The sequence below is a fragment of the Dichomitus squalens genome (genome assembly GCF_000275845.1).
Source record: "Dichomitus squalens LYAD-421 SS1 unplaced genomic scaffold DICSQscaffold_6, whole genome shotgun sequence".
NCBI lineage: Eukaryota > Fungi > Basidiomycota > Agaricomycetes > Polyporales > Polyporaceae > Dichomitus > Dichomitus squalens.
The window spans coordinates 273,149-292,016 of record NW_006766888.1 but is presented as its reverse complement, the minus strand read 5'-3'; the positions used below and the strand labels follow the sequence as shown (position 1 = coordinate 292,016).

General features: G+C 55.6%; 6 protein-coding genes across 6 annotated transcripts; 2 read left to right on the top strand and 4 right to left on the bottom strand.

The window, feature by feature from the left end:
• Positions 1-2,210: 2,210 nt before the first annotated feature.
• DICSQDRAFT_101514 (DNA repair protein rad10) lies at positions 2,211-3,809 on the bottom strand (the record flags this gene model as incomplete). Its single annotated transcript, XM_007363292.1, has 7 exons — positions 2,211-2,765; positions 2,974-3,145; positions 3,201-3,241; positions 3,301-3,336; positions 3,393-3,492; positions 3,552-3,655; positions 3,702-3,809. The coding sequence occupies 7 exons, from the start codon at positions 3,807-3,809 to the stop codon at positions 2,211-2,213; spliced, it is 1,116 nt and encodes a 371-aa protein (XP_007363354.1).
• Positions 3,810-4,808: 999 nt separating this feature from the next.
• Positions 4,809-6,129, top strand: DICSQDRAFT_81871 (triose phosphate isomerase). Its single transcript, XM_007363291.1, has 6 exons — positions 4,809-4,970; positions 5,038-5,161; positions 5,224-5,267; positions 5,333-5,531; positions 5,596-5,783; positions 5,854-6,129. Exons 1-6 carry the CDS (start codon positions 4,859-4,861, stop codon positions 5,940-5,942), a joined length of 756 nt encoding a protein of 251 aa, XP_007363353.1. The 5' UTR covers positions 4,809-4,858; the 3' UTR covers positions 5,943-6,129.
• Positions 6,130-8,114: 1,985 nt separating this feature from the next.
• DICSQDRAFT_14357 (uncharacterized protein) lies at positions 8,115-8,667 on the bottom strand (the record flags this gene model as incomplete). The annotated part of the gene is made up of 2 exons (XM_007363290.1): positions 8,115-8,522; positions 8,578-8,667. Coding segments are annotated over 2 exons (498 nt in total), but the record flags the coding sequence as incomplete, so codon positions are not given.
• A 686-nt stretch (positions 8,668-9,353) lies between these two features.
• Positions 9,354-11,735, bottom strand: DICSQDRAFT_153506 (uncharacterized protein). Its single transcript, XM_007363289.1, has 13 exons — positions 11,529-11,735; positions 11,441-11,473; positions 11,350-11,369; positions 11,273-11,287; positions 11,174-11,212; positions 11,092-11,120; positions 11,023-11,036; positions 10,934-10,967; positions 10,758-10,819; positions 10,567-10,698; positions 10,280-10,505; positions 10,086-10,134; positions 9,354-9,832 (listed from the first exon to the last, which is right to left on the bottom strand). Exons 1-13 carry the CDS (start codon positions 11,602-11,604, stop codon positions 9,449-9,451), a joined length of 1,113 nt encoding a protein of 370 aa, XP_007363351.1. The 5' UTR covers positions 11,605-11,735; the 3' UTR covers positions 9,354-9,448.
• A 1,382-nt stretch (positions 11,736-13,117) lies between these two features.
• Positions 13,118-14,595, bottom strand: DICSQDRAFT_54336 (mannose-6-phosphate isomerase; the record flags this gene model as incomplete). Its single annotated transcript, XM_007363288.1, has 4 exons — positions 13,118-13,542; positions 13,619-14,074; positions 14,134-14,395; positions 14,455-14,595. The coding sequence occupies 4 exons, from the start codon at positions 14,593-14,595 to the stop codon at positions 13,118-13,120; spliced, it is 1,284 nt and encodes a 427-aa protein (XP_007363350.1).
• A 1,577-nt stretch (positions 14,596-16,172) lies between these two features.
• Positions 16,173-17,048, top strand: DICSQDRAFT_54978 (uncharacterized protein; the record flags this gene model as incomplete). The annotated part of the gene is made up of 2 exons (XM_007363287.1): positions 16,173-16,853; positions 16,914-17,048. Coding segments are annotated over 2 exons (816 nt in total), but the record flags the coding sequence as incomplete, so codon positions are not given.
• Between the last annotated feature and the right edge of the window lie 1,820 nt (positions 17,049-18,868).

Sequence of the window (18,868 nt, the reverse complement as noted above, 5' to 3'; positions counted from 1 at the left end):
ATCGTGGTGGTGTCGCCGCGTCAGGATGATCCTCTCGTTGAGGGTGACGAAATTGGGCCCTGCACAAGCGCTGTCATTCGAGTAAAGCATGTCGAGTGTAGTAATGGACTGTAGCCTTGACTCAGCCCGGGGCGGTCACCCTCAGAGTCTGTGCTGACGTGGACGGGCACGGTGAGCAGCAGGAGAGTACCAGAGCAAGCATCGCCCGTTCATGACAGTCTCCACGCATGCGAATACGGAACCCGCGACGCACCAGAATGCCATGGTGGGGCCTGCCCGCTACCTGGCACCAGGCCGCCCCTCCCCACAAGCGTTCACCGAGGCCGTCTACGCGTCCCGGGTGAAGATGTTGTACGAATCACGGTTTGGCCCCGAGGACTCGACCAGTACGTCGTCCTAGAGGCAAATTGAGCGGCTGAGCCCTGATATTGATCTGTGACGGAACATAGCAGCTGCTCACGGAGCATGGTGGGTCCGACCTGGACATCCCCAGCCCGGTCAGGCTCCCAGAAGACTGTCCGAGAATACGCAGTGAACATAGCCCAAGAAGGAGCGCAGACGGCAGACGGCACGCACAGATGCTCCTGCCCGAGCCGTTGGGTAGGCTACCCAAGACCTGCTCAACATCCATGTTTCCGTCGACTGGTTGCCGCTCGAGGTCGGGATGCTCTTTCCGAAACGCTCCCGCCTGAGCACCCAACGGGCAGAATCGTCCCCCGGGCGACGATCGTTTTCCCAAACGTGGTCGTGACGTTGGTTAGCGACGACGTGAGGCGTGGCCTGCGTCCCACGGCCGTCGCAGAGCGGGTAGAACGAGACGCTGACGATGTCGACTTCCCCGGCGGAGAGCCCTCTAAGGATCACGACTTTGGATTGAAGTCGGACCAGCCCAAGCCGTACGCGGGGTGGATGAAGATATTGGGGGAGCCTGTGGACTTGGGCGCTGTTAATTGCGGAATGAAGGAGCTGCGAGACGGCGTTGGCCCCCTCCTGGGAGATCGAGACGATGGGCAAGAGAAGGCCCTCGTTGATTTTGTTACCGCCCTGGAGGATACCTATGAAGTACCATTGTGCTGCGGAACTCGTTACGCCGCTCTGGCATGAGTGCAGAGTGGATGGACGTGGTAGGGGGATTCAGCCCATCTAGCTGCAGAACTGTCGGCTAGGCGCGAGGAATGGCCTTAGGTTGCTTGCATAGATCCGCCCCTGTGCAGAGCACATAACTATCAGCCTGTACTTGGGAAAATAGACGTAAGCATACATAGGAATCCCCTGAGGTAAAGATTAACGACCGAGGCGTGCTTGACCCGCTTTGCGAGAGAGTAAGGGCGCAGTTCAGGTGCGTGGAAAGCAGAGTTCCGCACACTGAGCTGGCCAGGCTCAGGTGCCTTCCTGAGCTTCCAAGAGACGTTCTACCGCGTCTTGCAGGTGGGAGGCATCGATACGTGGTCGCCCACAGACCGGACGCGGATGCGGAGGTGTTCGTAGTGATCACCTGCTCTTTTCCACTACGGCGCGCGAGGGGATGTCCGGAGAGCACGCACTAGCACGGTGAAAGCAGCAAGAGAGGGAGTAGGGTCATGGCTTCTCGTGCCTTGTGGTGTTACTCTGCAGCTGTGCGACGACATTTCTTTTGAGAGCATGATTCAAAGACGAGCAGATATGTCGCCATTAACGGTCTACTATTGAGCGCGTGAGGGAGGCGGACGCAGAGCTGCAGTCTTCGGGGCCGCAAGAACGTGTTGAACTACTTCGAGCGTGAACATATGACGGGGAAAGTGATGCCAAGGCCAAAGGTAACGTGGTCATGGGGTGACACACATCGTTGCGAGTGAAGAAGATGCGAAGCAACACATCCGTTGTCCTCCGTGGCAGGTCATTGGTCAACTTTTGAAGAATCGGCCTCACCTACCCAATGTAGATCTTGTCTATATGCAGCGCAGCCTGGATAGCACGGACCTACAGGGAGACAAGCAAGTAGTTTCGTCGCGGGCAAGTGTGCCTGGTGCACAGCGCGCAGTGCATTTGTCCGGCTTTGAGATGGTTCAGTAGCTGAGTGAGTACCCCACGGAGAGATGTACTCCCACATGCCCCACGGAGAGATGTACTCCCACATGCCAAAGACTATATGAAGCGTTAAGTTAGAATGCCGGCTTACGTCTGTCGGATTGAGAAATATAGTCAATAACACGATATGATCCCTACCAGCTCTACGATCCCGTCAATATCGTCGGCGCACCGAACTCCGCAGAACCCTCTCTCGGACGTTTTCTCCCCCTTCCATCCTCCCGTCCGATATCACCATCTTCCAAGTCGCTCGAATTCAGATCCAGCTCAAGATCCCACACAGGACTTGGCGGGCGTTTGCGCATGGGAGGAGGGCCTGATTCCGGCGTTGGCTCGGGGGAATCGTTGAGGTCGAGCTCCATGTCCCACGTCGGGCTTGGCGAGCGGGCCCGCGGAGCTGGCGGCGGTCGTGGCGGAGTAGGGGCACGTCGTCCAGAGACGAAGTCTGTTCCGTCAATGGGTTCAGGCTCTATCGCTCGTCCTTTGCCCTTGTCAGTGTTATGTGCCTGGCCCTCGGAGCTCGTGGAAGCTTGTTGGCTGGCGCGGACTTGCAGCTGTGTGCTCACGGGGAGCGCACTGGTGCTATTGTTGCGGAAGGGCTTGTTGAACGCGTCTTGTATGCGCTTGGCCTTGACTTGACCGAATCCCGGCAGGTTTTGTAGTTGCTCAGACGAGGCTTTCGCTATAGTAGCGAAGCTCTGGTGGAAGACAGTCAGCGACCGTATACATATGCAAGTACCATGGTTCCCGGATTGAAAGACATATGAAGGGTAATGGGACGATTGGAATGAATCGCAACAAGAGGCTGGTCTGGCTGTCGACATTGCCGGCTATATGCGCCAATCTGGTCCTAAATGCGTATCGAGGCGTTGCTTCGACCTGAAACCCCAATGGCATAGCACTTACCCCGAAGGAGGTCCGTAGAGTTTCCACATCAGTCTTATTCACTTTGCTGATGCTTGTCAGAGCGGTACGGAGCATCGAATTGTAATCCTTGTCGACACGTTCTTTGATGAGGTCTGGCGGCTTGTGCTCAAACTGCTTGTAGGTCGACAAGTAGTAGCCCGCTTCTTCCGCGCTGCAGATAACGCGGAATGAGACGGGAACAAGCATAACACGAGATCAGTACTCACTTCCATGCAACCATGACAGTGATTTCGTTGATGAGGCATATCTAACGGTTGGTACGCAGGCGTCAAAAGCGCGTAAGAGCCAGAAGAGACCAATGCTTACCTTGGTCAGTTCACGGATTGGTTCTTGATGCTCGCTCTGGGAGCACGCCTCAGCAGAGAGATACACATACGCAAGCAGACGTGTAGACGCACCACATCACACATTAGCAGAAGGATGCGGAGATTGTACGCATGTCCCAGCTTCTCAATGCGCTGGTGGATATATTCAGGATGCAGCCTATGATATCGTAGACTGCCAAAATTACCGCTCGGCAAAGTCGAGATGTAACAAACAAGATCTACTCAACGTACCTTAAGAACAAGACGCCTGTAGTTCTTCCCACTTGGTAGTCTGCCAGTATGTCCCCATACTCCTTGCCAACATTTCTCACACATTCCAAGATAGGGTTTCCTCTCTTTGCAAGATGAGTTACAGGAGGAGGCCCGGCTGTGTGGTCATACCTGACAAGGATTGACTATAATGTTGTTGCCTGTCCCTGGGACGACGACAGGCGGCTTGGGTTGACCGCCTGGCCTTGTTGAGCTGCTTGCGCCTGCGCTGGAGGCCATGCACAAGGATGCACAAGAAGTAGCAGATAATGGAGGAGATCGGACTGTGAGCAAGTTCAGAGCAACGATAACTAGCGGTGGACGTCCGAAGCTCTGACCTTGAGTACGCGTGATGAGTCGGACGTTACTGAAGCGCTGAAGAGGATCGAGATCTCTAGGGTCCGAGGTTTCCGGAGTGCTCCGTTTGCCAGCGTACGCTGAGTCTCCTTGAATATTTGTCGACAATGCCGCATGTAAGAAAGGCGGATAGGTGAGAGATCCTCTGCGCCACACGACACTGAACTTGGGACACAAGTGGTTTGACGCTTCGCCCGGCGGGAGAGGAGCTAAATTACTGCAAGAATGAATCCTCCATCAAGTCAGCTTGGGACTTGATGATCACAGCTTCACGGACTGCGATTTATATCAAGTACTGTGGGATTTGTTACTTATATTAAAGGACCTCTTCTTCTACTTCTGATCGTCCATGTTTTTCTCAAGCGCGACTTGTGCCCGGTCCTTCGCGTTAAAACGCAACTGCCGCTTTCACGATAGTTCCTGGACAACTGGTCGTACTTGTGCTGTAGTTATGTTTCATTCCAACTCTACGTCCCCGGTACTTCCAGCACGGCCATTTTTGCTGGACGCGGCTCGCATCACAAAAGTGAACGAGATAAGTTGGCTTACCTGACCTTGGTGCCTGTTCCGTTCTGCCTCCATATCTCGGATGAATGGACGACTCGTAACCTGTGCATTTTACAATCAGAAAACAGCGGCTTAGCTGTTTCCATGAACCTGTAATCTGTACAAGCGGTCAGGCAATGGATGTGCATTGGGCGTGCATCCTTCGCATGCCCATGGTGTCCCTGTCGGGCCCCACCTCGGGAGATGTAGCGGTGGACGCCAAGATAAGATTAGATATTCGAAGATGCGGCGAATTGGGTCGCGCCTCGTCCGAAAGCGTACTAATCGATCCACCGTTCCGCCCATCTCATTCCTTTCTTTCGTTCCTCGTCCCCACTCTCCGTCCTCCCTCCACCCTCGCACATCCACTAGATAGGCAAAGCAAGATGGGTCGCAATTTCTTCGTCGGAGGTAACTTCAAGTTGAACCCGACCACTCGGGCGGCGAAGCAGGCGCTCGTCAAGACTCTCAACGAGGCCACCGTCGACCCCAGCGTTGGTGCGTGAACTAGCGGCTATATGTCCGCGTGCCTCGCTTGACTTTCTTTACGATTATGCGGATGCAGAGGTCGTCATCGCGCCTCCTGCACTCTACGTGATTCCCCTAAGGGCCAGCCTCCGCGCGGACTTCAAAGTCGCCGCGCAGAACTGCTACGAGAAGTCGTCTGGTGCATTCACCGGCGAGATCAGGTACGTACAGCATCTTGTACACCTTCCCGCATGGCTAATAGCTCAAATATCGCATGTTGTAGCCCCGAGCAGCTTGTCGACGCGGAAATCTCTCACGTCATTCTCGGTAAGTACTCTCCTTCTTCATCTCCGCCGCCCATCCCTTTCTAACCGTTCGCCCTCGCGCCGCAGGCCACTCCGAACGCCGCACACTTTTCCATGAGACGTCCGAGCAGGTAGCCGCTAAGACGCGCGCAGCGATCTCGGCCGGGCTCTCCGTTATTCTCTGCGTAGGAGAGACGGACAAGGAACGCGAGGCAGGCCAGACGAAGCAGGTCGTCGAGTCGCAGCTCCAGCCTGTTATCCAGGTTCTCAACGAGGCTGACTGGAGGTATGCCCATCTCCACCCGTGTTTCCCGGTCATCGTGCTCAAACTCGCTCACTGCGCACTGTAGCAAGGTCGTGATCGCGTACGAGCCCGTCTGGGCGATCGGCACGGGCAAGGTCGCGACGTCTGCGCAGGCGCAGGAGGCGCACGCGGACATCCGCGCCTTCCTCTCCAGCCAGGTGTCCCCCTCTGTTGCGGAGAACACCCGCATCATCTATGGTGGCTCTGTCAATGCTGGCAACTGCAAGGAACTCGGTGAGTCGCACGCGTGGGCTTTTTATGTGAAGGCCTTGAGCTGTGGGACTCACCGCGGCGTTGCATACAGCTGCGCAGAAGGATGTCGACGGTTTCCTCGTCGGCGGCGCGTCGCTTAAGCCCGAGTTCATCGATATCATCAACGCGAAGAAGGCATGAGCATCATATCCGGTCTCGGAACAAGCCGAGTGAATACGAATGTACTCCTAGCCAATATAGACAGGAAGGTTTGTAAGACGTGCAGAAACTAAAATAAATGTACTCTTTCCACCCACTGCCAAAGATGTACGAGACCTAGTGCAAAATCATATGACCGCTACTGTGGAGGCATCCATTTGGAGACACTGCCTAATATCCGAAAGTCTGAGACATAGTGCATGATCTGTCAAAGATCGACACTAGAGGCGAACACAAATACGCTATCCCTGCATGGACTCGGGGTGCAACGAGGAACCTCCTTGCGTCACACTATATAATGTCAAGACAATATGAAAAGCTCAGATCCGCCGAGAAAAAAACCGCAGTAACACCACACTTCTCCGTTCAGGAACTATCCGGGACACGAGCGGATAGCATCAATGGCAACTGCGAGCCAGATGCTCGCCCCGTTGCCCCCATTTGAACCAGGTTGTCCTTCATGTTCCGGACAACATCCTCGAACTGCGCAGTCCACATCTGCGTCCCTGAGTCGTCTCCAGCGGGTCCCATGGCCTGAAGCCGAAGAGCGTCCTCGAGAGCAACGACGAAATCTTCGGAGTACAGCCCGGAGCCGTGTGCGCAGAGCTCGACCAGCGTGCGATGGGTGTGACCCGGTACAAAGTCCAATAGAACGGCGCGATCGACCTCGTGCGCGAGCATTGTAGCCAAGAAAGAAGAGGCGCGCCTAACGCCGGTGCGGAGACCTTCGATGTCGTTCTCCGGGATGCGGGCATTGGGAGCGTGTATGGCGCAGTGCAGGAGGATGCGCATGTAGCAGAGGAGAATGGCACAGTCTCGTCGAGTGATTTGCCATGCCGCGGTGTTCTTTCCGTAGTGCTGCTCTCTACATCGATGGTACAGTTGGCCGATGAAGCGGATCTTGTTAATCGCCACAGTTGAAACTGAGAAATTACACGCCAAAATTGTAAACATGAGTCTCCGGGGAAGGAATTGGGGTCACTTACGACATCGGACGGTGTGCACGGCAAGGCCTTGCCCATCACCCGGAGGGAGGTGGAGTAGAATACGATCGATCGCAAACGCACACTGTTCGAGAGCAAGCCTGTTTCTCCTGAGGTTTCGGACATTGTGCCAACACTTGGTCGTGCCGAGCGCAATCCGGGACAGCATCACGAGCAGGTTATCCTTCCTCTCTGTAACCAAATCCGGGGAAATTGCATCGCCCAAACAGGCATGCGTGTGGACCATGTCGAGGCCATTGAGGGCGCCGGGCGAGTCCAAGGTAAGCTGGGATGCAAGGGCAGCATCACTCCAGAGACTCGGGATGTCGCGGGGTAGCAGGGCAGATCTAAGCGGGATGCGGCGGGATGCAGGCCCTAGTACCGTCTTGTTGACCTGGCGGATACCTTTGTAGAGTCGAATGACAGACTCCGGTGTTGGTAGATCGGCAAGGATTAGGCGGAACGACTGGAGGAATTTCTCGTCTTTCGTCACTCTGTATGCCGTCACTGCTATATCAGCATCAAGGATATGTTTCGAAGCCTCGATGATGGTGTGCTCTCGACCACGTATGGAGGAAGGCGGTAGTTTGCCAAAGAAGTCCTTACTACGTCTCACTCTCGCCCCTGTCCGTACTCTGACACGTCCCCTTGCACCATCCCTCATCGACACCTCCCCCATCACACACCCCTAGTTTGCATGAGCATCGTGCTCAATCATGTCCCGCTGACCACCATTATCACCTAAGTAGACAGTACTGTATTTACGGCCTACCATGAGGCTCGGCCTCGCAGGGCAATAAACGGGATCTAGAAGAAGAAGAAGAAGAAGTCCTTACTAGCCTCTATGCCGTATTCCAGTGCCTCTATCTTACTGATAGGATCCAACGTCAGTGACAACGACGCACGGCCGCGAGCCGTCTCGATCATAAGCAAGGGGATGCGGATGCACACCCGCATGCTCCAGAACAAGGCATACAGGAAGTACGAAGCCTGAGAGAGGTAACAACAGGTTGGGACGAGTACGGAAAGAATGGCAGTGCCGACTGCGAAGATGGTGTGAATACCGATGAGGACCGTGGCCACAGTCGCGACGGTCTGGTGTAGACTGTAGACTCCAGAGCAAGACAAGGAGTCCGGCAAAGAAGAGATTCAAGGAGAGTTGGAGGAGAATCGGAAGTGCAGCGACGATTGCTGGAACTTGCCACTTCAGGAGATTGTTCAAGCGATGTTGACGGTCTCGTGCTGATGCACGAGAAGTTCCTGACACGCCACGCTGGAACTCACGGAGCCACTGCTTTACCATGATAGCGACAGATGAAGCTGTGGTGCTGAGGATCAGACTCGAGAACCAGAGAGTGTTGAGCCAGACAGCTGTTCTGTCAGCAGCCGAAGGGGGGGTAGAGTCCTTGGAGATGAAAGCCGGCACCGTTGAGTTGATGGTGGTGGGTGTTACCGAGAAACTACCGAGTTGGGTGGAAATCCGCTGTAGGGCAGACAGCACTGGATCGGGAGGGGCGGGTTGCAAGAGGGAATACGACTGGACATTGAACGCGGTGAGGATGGCGGAAAAAAGTGCGGCCTGTTGATACAGGTTCAAATGATCGGTCAAAGGCACAAGTATGTGGCGGACGCACATAAAGCAACATGTTATCAAGTTCCACATTCCATCGCTGTACCATCTCCTCGCTATAGGTCTTCAGGGACTCTGCAGCATTCTCCCAGGCTTCTTGCGTCTCCTTCGCGTCGAAGTGCGACTTGCGCTTCTCCCATAGTTCCTGAACAATTGATCGTCAGAGAGAAATCAGGGCCACTGACGCAGTTGTGCAGGTACCTGCGCCGTGGGTACCCTCCATTCTGACTCCTAATTTCCAGTATGCTTAGCAGTGAGATGACGGAGAAGTTCAAGGTTGAGACTCCAACTTACCTGGCTTTGTGGCATGTTACGATCCCCCTCCATGTTCAGGTTGAATGAGCGACTGGTAGCCTGTTCAGTGTCTCGCAAGAAATAGTACGTTAGTTCCTGGTAACGCCTTTAAAGCACTGTACATGCTTGTTCTGCACGGAAGGAGTGCGTGTACCATGCGGCATTTTCAGTGGTACGGAAAACGCGTTGTGAGAACGGCGCTCAAGGAGACGATAAGGACTTAAACGCTGGGAGCATTATAACCAAGCTTATGTCAGCAAGAGTCTTACTTGAATAACGCCTGCTAGTAACATAAACCATAACCTTGGAGATTCGTAAGACACGCAGACACCGAAATGAATGTATTCTTGCCACTCACTGGTCAACAACACTCGTTGGATCCTCGTCCGCCAAAGGTATGCTAGATGTCTGAAGGGAAGCACCAAATCTGACCAGATATGGAGACCGCAACAGTCTAGCTATGAGCAGTCTCGCACTTTACTAACTAAGCTATATTCCAAACGACAGTCTACACACGCCATAGCGACACCTCCCCAATCTCTCAAGCAGTCCCCAGGGCATACTAGTACGGCGCCCACCGGCTACTTCACACCTCCCCCCTCCTCCCTCCTCCCCATCCGCATCACCCTCATCTGCTTCGTCGACGGCGCGCGCATGACCCGCAGCTCCCGCATCTCCACGTCGTTCAACGGCGCGCCCTGCATGACCGTCGACGCCGCGGACGCCGTGTGCGCCCGCTCGTCCTCCTCCGTGCCGTACCCGAACGAGATAAACGCGAGCACGCTCCGCCCCGAGTGCGCGCGGCTGTGGTGCGGTCCGCTGGTGGGACCGATGGAGGCGCCAGAGAGGACGACGGGCTCCTCGGCCGCGTCGCGGATGTAGCCGCGGACGTTGAGGCAGAGGCGGGAGGACATCACCGTGGAGAGCGCGACCGCGAAGCCGATCGGGATCTCGACTTCTGCGTCCTGCGGGGGAAGGACGAGGATGCGTGAGTAAGTATCTGTGGGGCCGCAGCTTCAAGGGTCAAACCACGAGCAGGAGTGCCGCGGCACCGCGGCGCACGACTAATGTATTTGCGTGAGTGTGGGCGCGGGCGTCGGTGTCCAGAAGAAGACCCGACTATATGCCACAGCGACGCGAGCTGCGGGGCGAAGCCCTCCGGCGCAGCAACGCGGGGAAGCGGAAGAGACGTAACGAGCACTCAAACTGCGCACGTACCGGCCGTGTCAAGAAAACGATCGCGTTCGTCAGGTATGTCGCGAATATGCTGTGATCCGAACGAGGCAGACGTCAGCAAGCAAGCTCCCGATCGATCCTCGCTCTCCGCAGAGTCCGGGCTCCGAGAACGCCGACCCGCGGATCGCCAGGCACGGAAAGAAGTCTAAAAGACGGAGCGCGAAACCAAGACTCACACCACGAAATAGGACACGGAGTCGCGGACGAGGATCTCGAGGACCCGTCGTCCGCTCTGCACGACGTTGTTGCCGGGGCGGAAGCTGTCGAACCCCCGGTAGAGCGCGAGGCCGCACAGGAAGCTCTCGGAGACGAGCATGGGGATCCAGAACGCGTAGAAGTTGCTCGGGAGCCCGAATGGCACGCATACTGTCGAGCCTGACAGGGGAAACTTGAATGCGACGGCTGTTGTGACGCGATAAGAGGTTGGGTCAACGCCAGTGGCAGGCAGCAGGGAAGCACCGACCGGTGATGAGGGACAAGGCTTGACCCATGACATACGCAGAGCTAATGGCTGCGCCGAGGGAAACGAACGTGATTGCGGCGAGGATGCGCTTGTTCCTGAAGTAGAGCGCATATAGCCGCAATTGGAGGATCACTGGAGATGGTCGTCTGTGAGTCGGTCTGGGGGGATATGTTTGCTCCTGTTCTACTCACTTTCGGCGATGATGAACGTGATGACCCCGGTAGCCCCCTGCCATCTGAGCCAATGAACACAACTATGGTCGCTTTTCTCAGCGGATATATGTCAAGGGACCGCGTGTGATGACGTACAACTGACAGGTGGATTACTCGTCAGGTAATGATACGATCGGCAGGCCGAGGGTGTACTCACAGAATTTGATAGCGTGTCTGTATTAAACAATACTACACACAGATGAGCCTCGCAGGGGTCAACCGTAGGGACTGTCCCGGATCTCACCATAGTTATTGAATCTAAGGTAGTCGGAGAGTCAGCACAACGGACGCCAACGGGCAGTAGACCGCGTACATGACTATACAGAGAGCATAATATCGATTCTGGGTGTCTGGTCAAGACATGATATGGAAGAAGAAACAATCAACACACTCACCAATAAGAATAAGAGTTTCCCCAATGACCAGTGCGCGTGCTGTATGATACCGTGTCAATACCGAGCTCGAAATGAGGGTGGTCCCCAACTCGTGCGTACCCATATGAGGTGGATCTTCGTGAAGCAGCTGATCAACCTCAACGTCACTACACAGAGCTTCTCAAGAGGACACTCACTTCTTGGTCCAGCGTCAATACTATGGTTGAGTAATGCGAACACACTAGATTAAGCGCGTCGTTCGGCTATAGACATGAGCAGACGACTAACCGTGGTCAAACAATATAATCACGGTGCTGGCCACTAGTCGGGATCCGTTGGGCATGCTCATCAACGAAAGACCAAACCAAGCACTCACGTTCGGCATAGCGAATCTTCAAGATGGTGGGGAGGAGCTCCTCCAGGAGTGCTGCCTCTAAGGCCGGACTATACATGACGACTGGTGCGCGCGTCTCCGAGGCCAAGCCGAATTGTGGGGACTCGGAGCCCAGGCGAGCGGGGGTAGAAAGGAACGGGATGGGACGGTGGAGGGGGTGGACCAAGCGAGAGGGCAAGTGGGCAAGCACTCGCGTACACGAACTCGGACGCACAGCAGAGAAGTATATGACATGCGCTTGGAGGGCTTGTTAGCCGGCCCCGGCCTAGCCCCGTGGTACGGCCGCCTGGCGAGGACGCCCTCATCTAGAGACTGGAAGTAAATAGAAGCTTACGAAAGTGGTAACGAACATTGGGATGGACGGCGCCAATTCACAAATCTGGAGATTGGCTAAAAGATGCGAACCCGCCCTGCCCTCTCAGAGTCCCCTCCACATCGCGAATCAAATTCCGACATATATCCGGAACAGCGCGTAGCTTCTTGCCTGATTGCGTCCGGGATGCGACCGCACTCTGGCCACACTGTCTTGCATTGCGAGCAAGGACAGCGGCGCAAGACGCCTTTGCAAACGCCTCTCGCAGCCAAGTGATCAAGCTACTCACCTCACTCACCACTGGCTCTGGCTCGTGTATTGATCCTTGAAGCCCGAGAAACACAATTTCTGTCGTCTCCTCGGCGTTGGTCCCTTCACTCAAACCCGACGCCGCAGCGCGCCCGATACGCTCACAGTGGGCAGACGCCACTGTCGGGAACGTTCCGAACTTCGAGATGCCGCGGAGCATGTTTGGCGGTATGACAGCTGCTGGGAGCCTGGGAGCCACGACTCGCAATTTGGCCTTGAGGTACGCCCCTGATGGCAATGTCTGCGCTCATTTGGCCCGCTCGCGATCTATCATGCCTCAGTGGGGACGTCGACAGCGATGCGCCCACAAATATGAGCGGCGAAGAGGCCGTGAGCGAAGGCGCGGTCGGGTGCGCTCGCGCTGCGAAAAGTGGCGTCCCTACGAATGCGTCGTCAGGGAAGTCGAATGCCCATCAGCCAAGTACACTTGTCTGACTCACGGAAGACACTCGTAGCCTTTCTGTCATCGGCCCCAATGACCCAGATAGCAGGGAAAGACCGAAGGTACCGCACAGAAGAACAAATTCATATATGAAATCAACGGGAAGGAGCGGGATATGGGCGTCGATGTCGATGGAGAAGACGTTGTGATTCCCCGAGCATCATGTCATTGCCAGTGTTCCGCAGCGACTCGGAGCGATGCGATGTCAACAATGTGAGTGAGATGGCGCTGCATCGTTGGTGGTCTGATCAACTCAGGCACAAGATTGCGATCTGCTCCCCAATGGCTTGCTCGCGGAGTGACAAGCGACGATAATTCTGCGTAAGTTTACAACGAATTGAAATCGAATGGAAACAGTCACTGTAGATGCCACTCTACCTACTTCCTGGACTCTGCTGATCATACATACACACAACAATGCCCGTAGCCTCTACTCTCTTCTATTCCTTCGGTTATCCAATTCATCGAGTCCAACAGCCACTGGCAAATCACCCCAAAACGCCACCTTCACTTCCCCTCGACGAACGCCCTGTGCACGACCAGCGCGTCCCCGCCAGCAGCCACAAGCTCGATCTCATGGCCAGCCCCGACGAAGAACACATCCCCCTCCGACACGTTCAGCTGCTCCCTGCTCCCCCACACGACCGTCCCCTTGCCCCCAGTCACGATCGCGATGCTCGGGCCGTCGATCGGCGGGTGCGTCTCCGTCTCCCCGCTGGGCACCACCGCGCGCAACACGGAGAACTCGGGGATAGGGGGGTCGTAGAGCGTGCTGTGCGTGGACGCCTGGAACGAGCGCGGCTCGACGAGGTGCTTGGACGCGTGTGCGGCGTTGTAGGTGAGCCCCGCGACGAGGTTGGGCACGTCGCGCAGCTTGGGCGTGAGACCCGCGCGGATGACGTTGTCGGACGTCGCCATGCACTCTACGATGTCTGCGTTGCGTCGCGCGATCGCCGCCGTAGGTGAGTCTCTTGTGAGACGAGAGGGAAAGGACGAGGTGAGACGTACCTCCAGAGACATACGCGTGCGGCTCGCCCGCAGCAAGAAAGATCGCCTCGCCTGGGTGCAAGCTCAGATGGTTGAGAAGGAACGCGCAGAACACTCCGATATCGCCGGGGAACTGGCTGTCAAGACGGAGGACTAGATCGCGCACATCTTTCTCTGATGGCTTCGCGCCCCCAGATTTGTACCGCGCGACGAGCTTCTCGAGCTCCGGTTGGAAGAGCGAGGCATCAGCCGTCATCACTGCGGAGAAGACATCCTTCAAAGCCTGCTTGACTTTCAAGTCTGCGGAGTCCTCCGTGGATGCGACCTGGAGGAACTGCTCTCGGATCGCCTGGGGAACCAGCGCGGCGAACTCGGGCGTGTCGACGAGGTAGTCTGCGATGCGTGGTAATGGGAGGAAGCCGCACAATGCCTGGAACGGTGTCAAAGCGAGTGCCATTTCGGGTTTATGGTTCGCGTCTGGCCAGAGACATGGGCATATGCAGGGCTACGCAGAAGACAGCTCGAAGGAAGCGCACCCTTGTACACGTCCGGACGCTCTGCATGCAGCTTGCGCGCTGTCTCCTTGTCCGGGTGGGTCTGAATACTCAACGCCTTCTCGATGGCGAGGATCTTCAACAGGAAGGGCAGGTTCCCTTCTGCGGCGCCCTCGCCTTTGAAGCGTTCTGTGACAGACGGGCCGATGAGCTCTGGGTGTGCGGCGAGGTACTCGGACAGCTTCTCCTGCGAAGGCGAGTCAAGCAAGCGTGAAGGAGAAGTGTGGTGTGTTCCCATCCATAGCTACGTAGTCTGGCAAGTCAGCATACGGTGCTTCCCTGTAAGACGATCGAGCTGCTCACTTCGGCGTAGGGCGCGTTCTCGTCGAGCGTAAAGCCCGGGAGGTTGGCCGCTGATGCATACTGCGCGACCTTGGAAGACAAACCAATCTTGCCCCAGTCATACTTCTGGGTGGTAGGTATGATCTTGAAGACGGCCGTCATGTTGACGCGGGGGAGTCACTGGAAGGGCGACTTGATGAAGGCTACTATCAGTCGCTTGTGCTACAGATGAAAGAGAGAGGCAGGATGCAGATGAGGGGGCTGCAATGGACCAGTGAGCTACGACGAGCGTATGGGACGTACCAGCTTTGTGCGTCATACGTCCAGCGCGTCCTGCCCTTGGTCTCCGACATAGAGCCGCAATCGATCTAGGCGATCTTCGTCGGCCAAATCAAGATCCATCGTCATCTCCATACGGGGCACGCCGTAAGTCCTGTTCAGAAATCAAGCAGAGACTGTTGTCTGTTGCGCCTCGGGAGTACAGGTAGCGATGATCAGCTTCAGCTTTGATGTAGACCGACGGGCACTTGTGCTTGACAGTAGCCCGGCTGGAGCACGGTATGTATGGTCTTGTTTGTAGTTCCATAACATAGGCGCCGTATCTCGGAAGGGGGAAGGTCGACCATCGCTGTACTCAGCCTGCATTATCTTGGCTGAAACAGTTCGAGAGTAATCTCAGAATTGTCTACCGCATATATCTGCTTGACTCTATCTGCATTGCACGGAGGTGATGACTTATATGATAGGCTTGTTGGACTGGCTTGGGCGGTAGAGGTCGTCTCGTCTGGACCAGATGCCTTCAGCGCGCGTTCTTCAACCAAATTGTCGGTGACAGTGCTCGCTCCAAACTCTTGACGAAAACCCGCTATTTCAGATATGAAGACCATGGAACGTGTTCTTATTATCGAGCCTCTCATCCCGTAGATGGGTACCAGTGGAAGGACCATACCGGAATACTGCAGAATGCCCAAATAGCCTATGCGTTCTCAGCGAATGGTCTGACATACTCCACAGGATCAAGTACGCATGACTTACCAATAAATCTACCCGGTATGTATGCCTGAACGTCAACGCTCTCCGAACGTCCGGTCTTACTTCATGCTGGCAGGCACGGACGAACCCACACTGTTCTTGCGAGCCGGACTGTCTCCAGGCTCAGCACATGGCCGGGAAGCGTGCATCGCGTGCATTACGAACTATCGGGGAGCTGTGGCCGACGGTTGGTGCAGTCATGTCCCCGGTGGGAGAGACATGTACGGCATCGAAGTCTCTACGCGGCCGAAGAGGCGTCGAGACTGATCACATTGTGGGAGGCTGTCAATTAAGACTCATCACGCTCTGGTCGACAACTTGGTCGGCCCGGACGGGGAGCTCATGGCTGGCTGCCTTGTCATCGTGGATCAGGAGCCGGTCACAGGAGGCTGGCTCGACAAGTTATATGCTCTTCATCACCCAGTTCGTGAGGTGCACCCCTTTACCGCCGTCTTCGTTCTCTGCTTGCACCCATGACACTGCCGCTCACCTTACTCGTTGCTCTCTTAGGCAGCTCCGTTCAAGCCGCATCCTACAGGCTGCAGAATGTGAACCCCGCAGTTGCGAACGTTACCATCTACCCCTCGCTCGACATGCAAGGCCTGAATCGAGACTCTTGTGTCTCCGTTGCGTGGGAACCCAATCAACCTGTGAGTGGGAGTACGGTTTGCATCAGAGCGCCCTAATGCCAAATCCTTCACTATCAGCTCTGGGTATGCCGAGACACGCAGCAGCTGCAGTCGAACGGCCAACCAGGCATAGGCGTCATCGCCAACACAGCGTCCTACTCTGGGATTCCATCCGACGTGTCCAACCCACAAGCGCTGGTCCTCACCTCCCCACAGGGCTTCGGGTCCCTCTTCTACCAGCTGGAGGCCGACGAGTGCCCCGAGTTCGGCCTCTGCTCAGACAACAGTCGTTGGGTTGGTTGGCCCAACACCGGGCCCGTCGTCACCTTCGCGTTTAATGGCGCTGTTTCTGCGTACCAGGTCCTCGGGCGCGTGCACCTCAACGGGCTGACTCAGATCAACGACCCGGACTTCTCCCTGTACCACGTTACGTCTCAGACCGCCGACCCGAACACGATCCCGGCTACCAATGTGAGCGTCTCGGGCTTCTGGACGTCGGACGAGGTCGGGTATGGCAACGACGCGAGCGTGGTCGCGAATGGATACGCATACCTCTATGGAGCAACTCCGAGCAGCGGGTTGGCCGTCGCGAGGAGCGCTCTGACAGGATTCCTAGGCAACCTGCAGGACAAGAGCCTGTATGAGTACTACGTCAACGGCCAGTGGCAGGCGGCCGTTCCGGGCAAGAACGACTCTGGCGTTACACTCGAAAACACGCGCTCGGCCCAAGGCACTGTCTACTTCTCCGACAAGTGGAACGTGAGTGGTACACTATGGGGTTTGCTGCAGTGCGTAGGGGCTGATATTGTCTCTGTACAGTCCTTCGTATGGATCGGGGGTGACGGGTTTCCGAATGCAAACTTCTACATCTCTACGGCGCCAAACCCTGAAGGGCCTTGGACATCGCCGACGGTGTGTATTCTTCTGATATGGACGTACTTGCGTTCGCTCTGATACCCTGATTCCTTTGCAGCTATTCTATTCGGGTGCTGTTGGCGACCCGAACACGCTCACGTACTCTACTGTCGCGCATCCCGCACTCACGGATGGCACTGGCGACTACATTTTCCTCGTGAGCGGCTCAAGGCCATATGACAATGGCATGGTTACTCACCATGGCTGTTTCCTTTCTCCTGCAGAGCTACAGTCGCGTGATCACCAACGCTGAGGGCGTCCAGGTATACGACCAGCCTCTGCTTCGCGTTGATTGGCAGTGAATATGGAGTACGTCTCAGCTGCCTGAGCCCAGATGTTGTTTGTGTCTGTGTTGAATTTCCTATACGACCGCGGTTGTGTCGATTCCGCACTTCGCGAACCTTGTGTATGAACACGAAGTGTCGATTGCGTAGCACGATATTGCTACCATCACCTCTTAGCTGCTCACTGCCTCGCAGCTGGCTAGCAGTGGGGCCGTGTCGAGACATTGTGGAATCACACAAGACCGCACACGGATGTCCTATTAGGTCAGGATGGAGGAACCTATTTGCCCTACGAACCTGGAAGGCCCATGAACATGTAAGCTTACATCTACAAGATCGCCGTTTTGGGGTCGTTGGGAGGTCTGTCCCGCGTTGAGGTCCCGAGGTATATGAGAATGACCGCGGTGCGTGGTGATCGCTTTTGATCGTGGAGGGAGCAAAATATGCGGTATCGCTGTCGCTCCGGAGGGCGCTTCATTGGCCACGAATATTGTCTAACAGGCATACGATACAGTCATGTATGCCGTGATGTGCATCATGACAACTTGGGACAGACACATAACATACGCTCCGAAAGTCGGACAATAAGACTATTCTACCCTTACCATCAATTGCCCCTGAGGTCAAGTTTGATGAAAACAACCTGCTCGCACACTGGGCACGCCATACGTGCTGAAAACTCGCGGATTATGCATCTGTATTGCCAGCTCAGGTCGATAGGATTGGAGTAGCCACAGAAATTATTGAAACGCACGATTGGCAGAAGATATGACCGCACATTGTCGCAACGGGATCCGAACACGGGTCACGAAGACAAGATCGACAATGCCACGACGGAAGGGCTGATTCACTTGACGGGAGTGCCCTACTCGGTTGCAGCTCGTCCTGAGCTCTGTTCCCGTTAAGCGATTGGGTCGTCCATGTAGGAGAAGCCGATGGACCTCCGCGGTTTAGAGGATCTTGTTCTCCTCTAGTGGCAGCCGTCTGGGACAGTCTGACAAACCAGTCGTGATAATCGATTGCGCTGCTCTGAGTGTAATAGCACGTACTGAACTGCTTCATCTTGCATCGGAATATGAGAACTACCTGCCGTATCAGAGAAGCGGCTAGAGACAGAAGTGTGATCATCCCAGTTGTGTTCAACTTGTGGAGGTGTGTTCGCTTCTCCGGATGGATCAGTCTGTCTCTGGAGACACAACTTGAAGCTGCAGCGCGACCGGTATCACAACACACGAACCTGTAAGGAAGGATATAACTGAGGCCATTCAGACTTCATTGAGGCGAAGGTTCTGGTGCGAGCTGCCTCCCAAAAGGCACCGTCCAATTCATCGTCTCCGCTGTCCATGGCTAAGGTTCGGTTGGCATCGAGGACGCCTACTGGAGGTGCCGTCCTAGACAGCATCGTTGTCACTGGAGCAAATGGTGAGCTTGCAGATATAGAGGTCATCTTGATGCGGCAACACTGCTGATGCTGTGGACGGATCAGACTCCATTTGCGCAAATCAGAGTGCAGGAAGTACCATTTGGAGCTCATCTTGCCCCTTGAATGCGTACCAACAGTTGGTGCATTTCGGG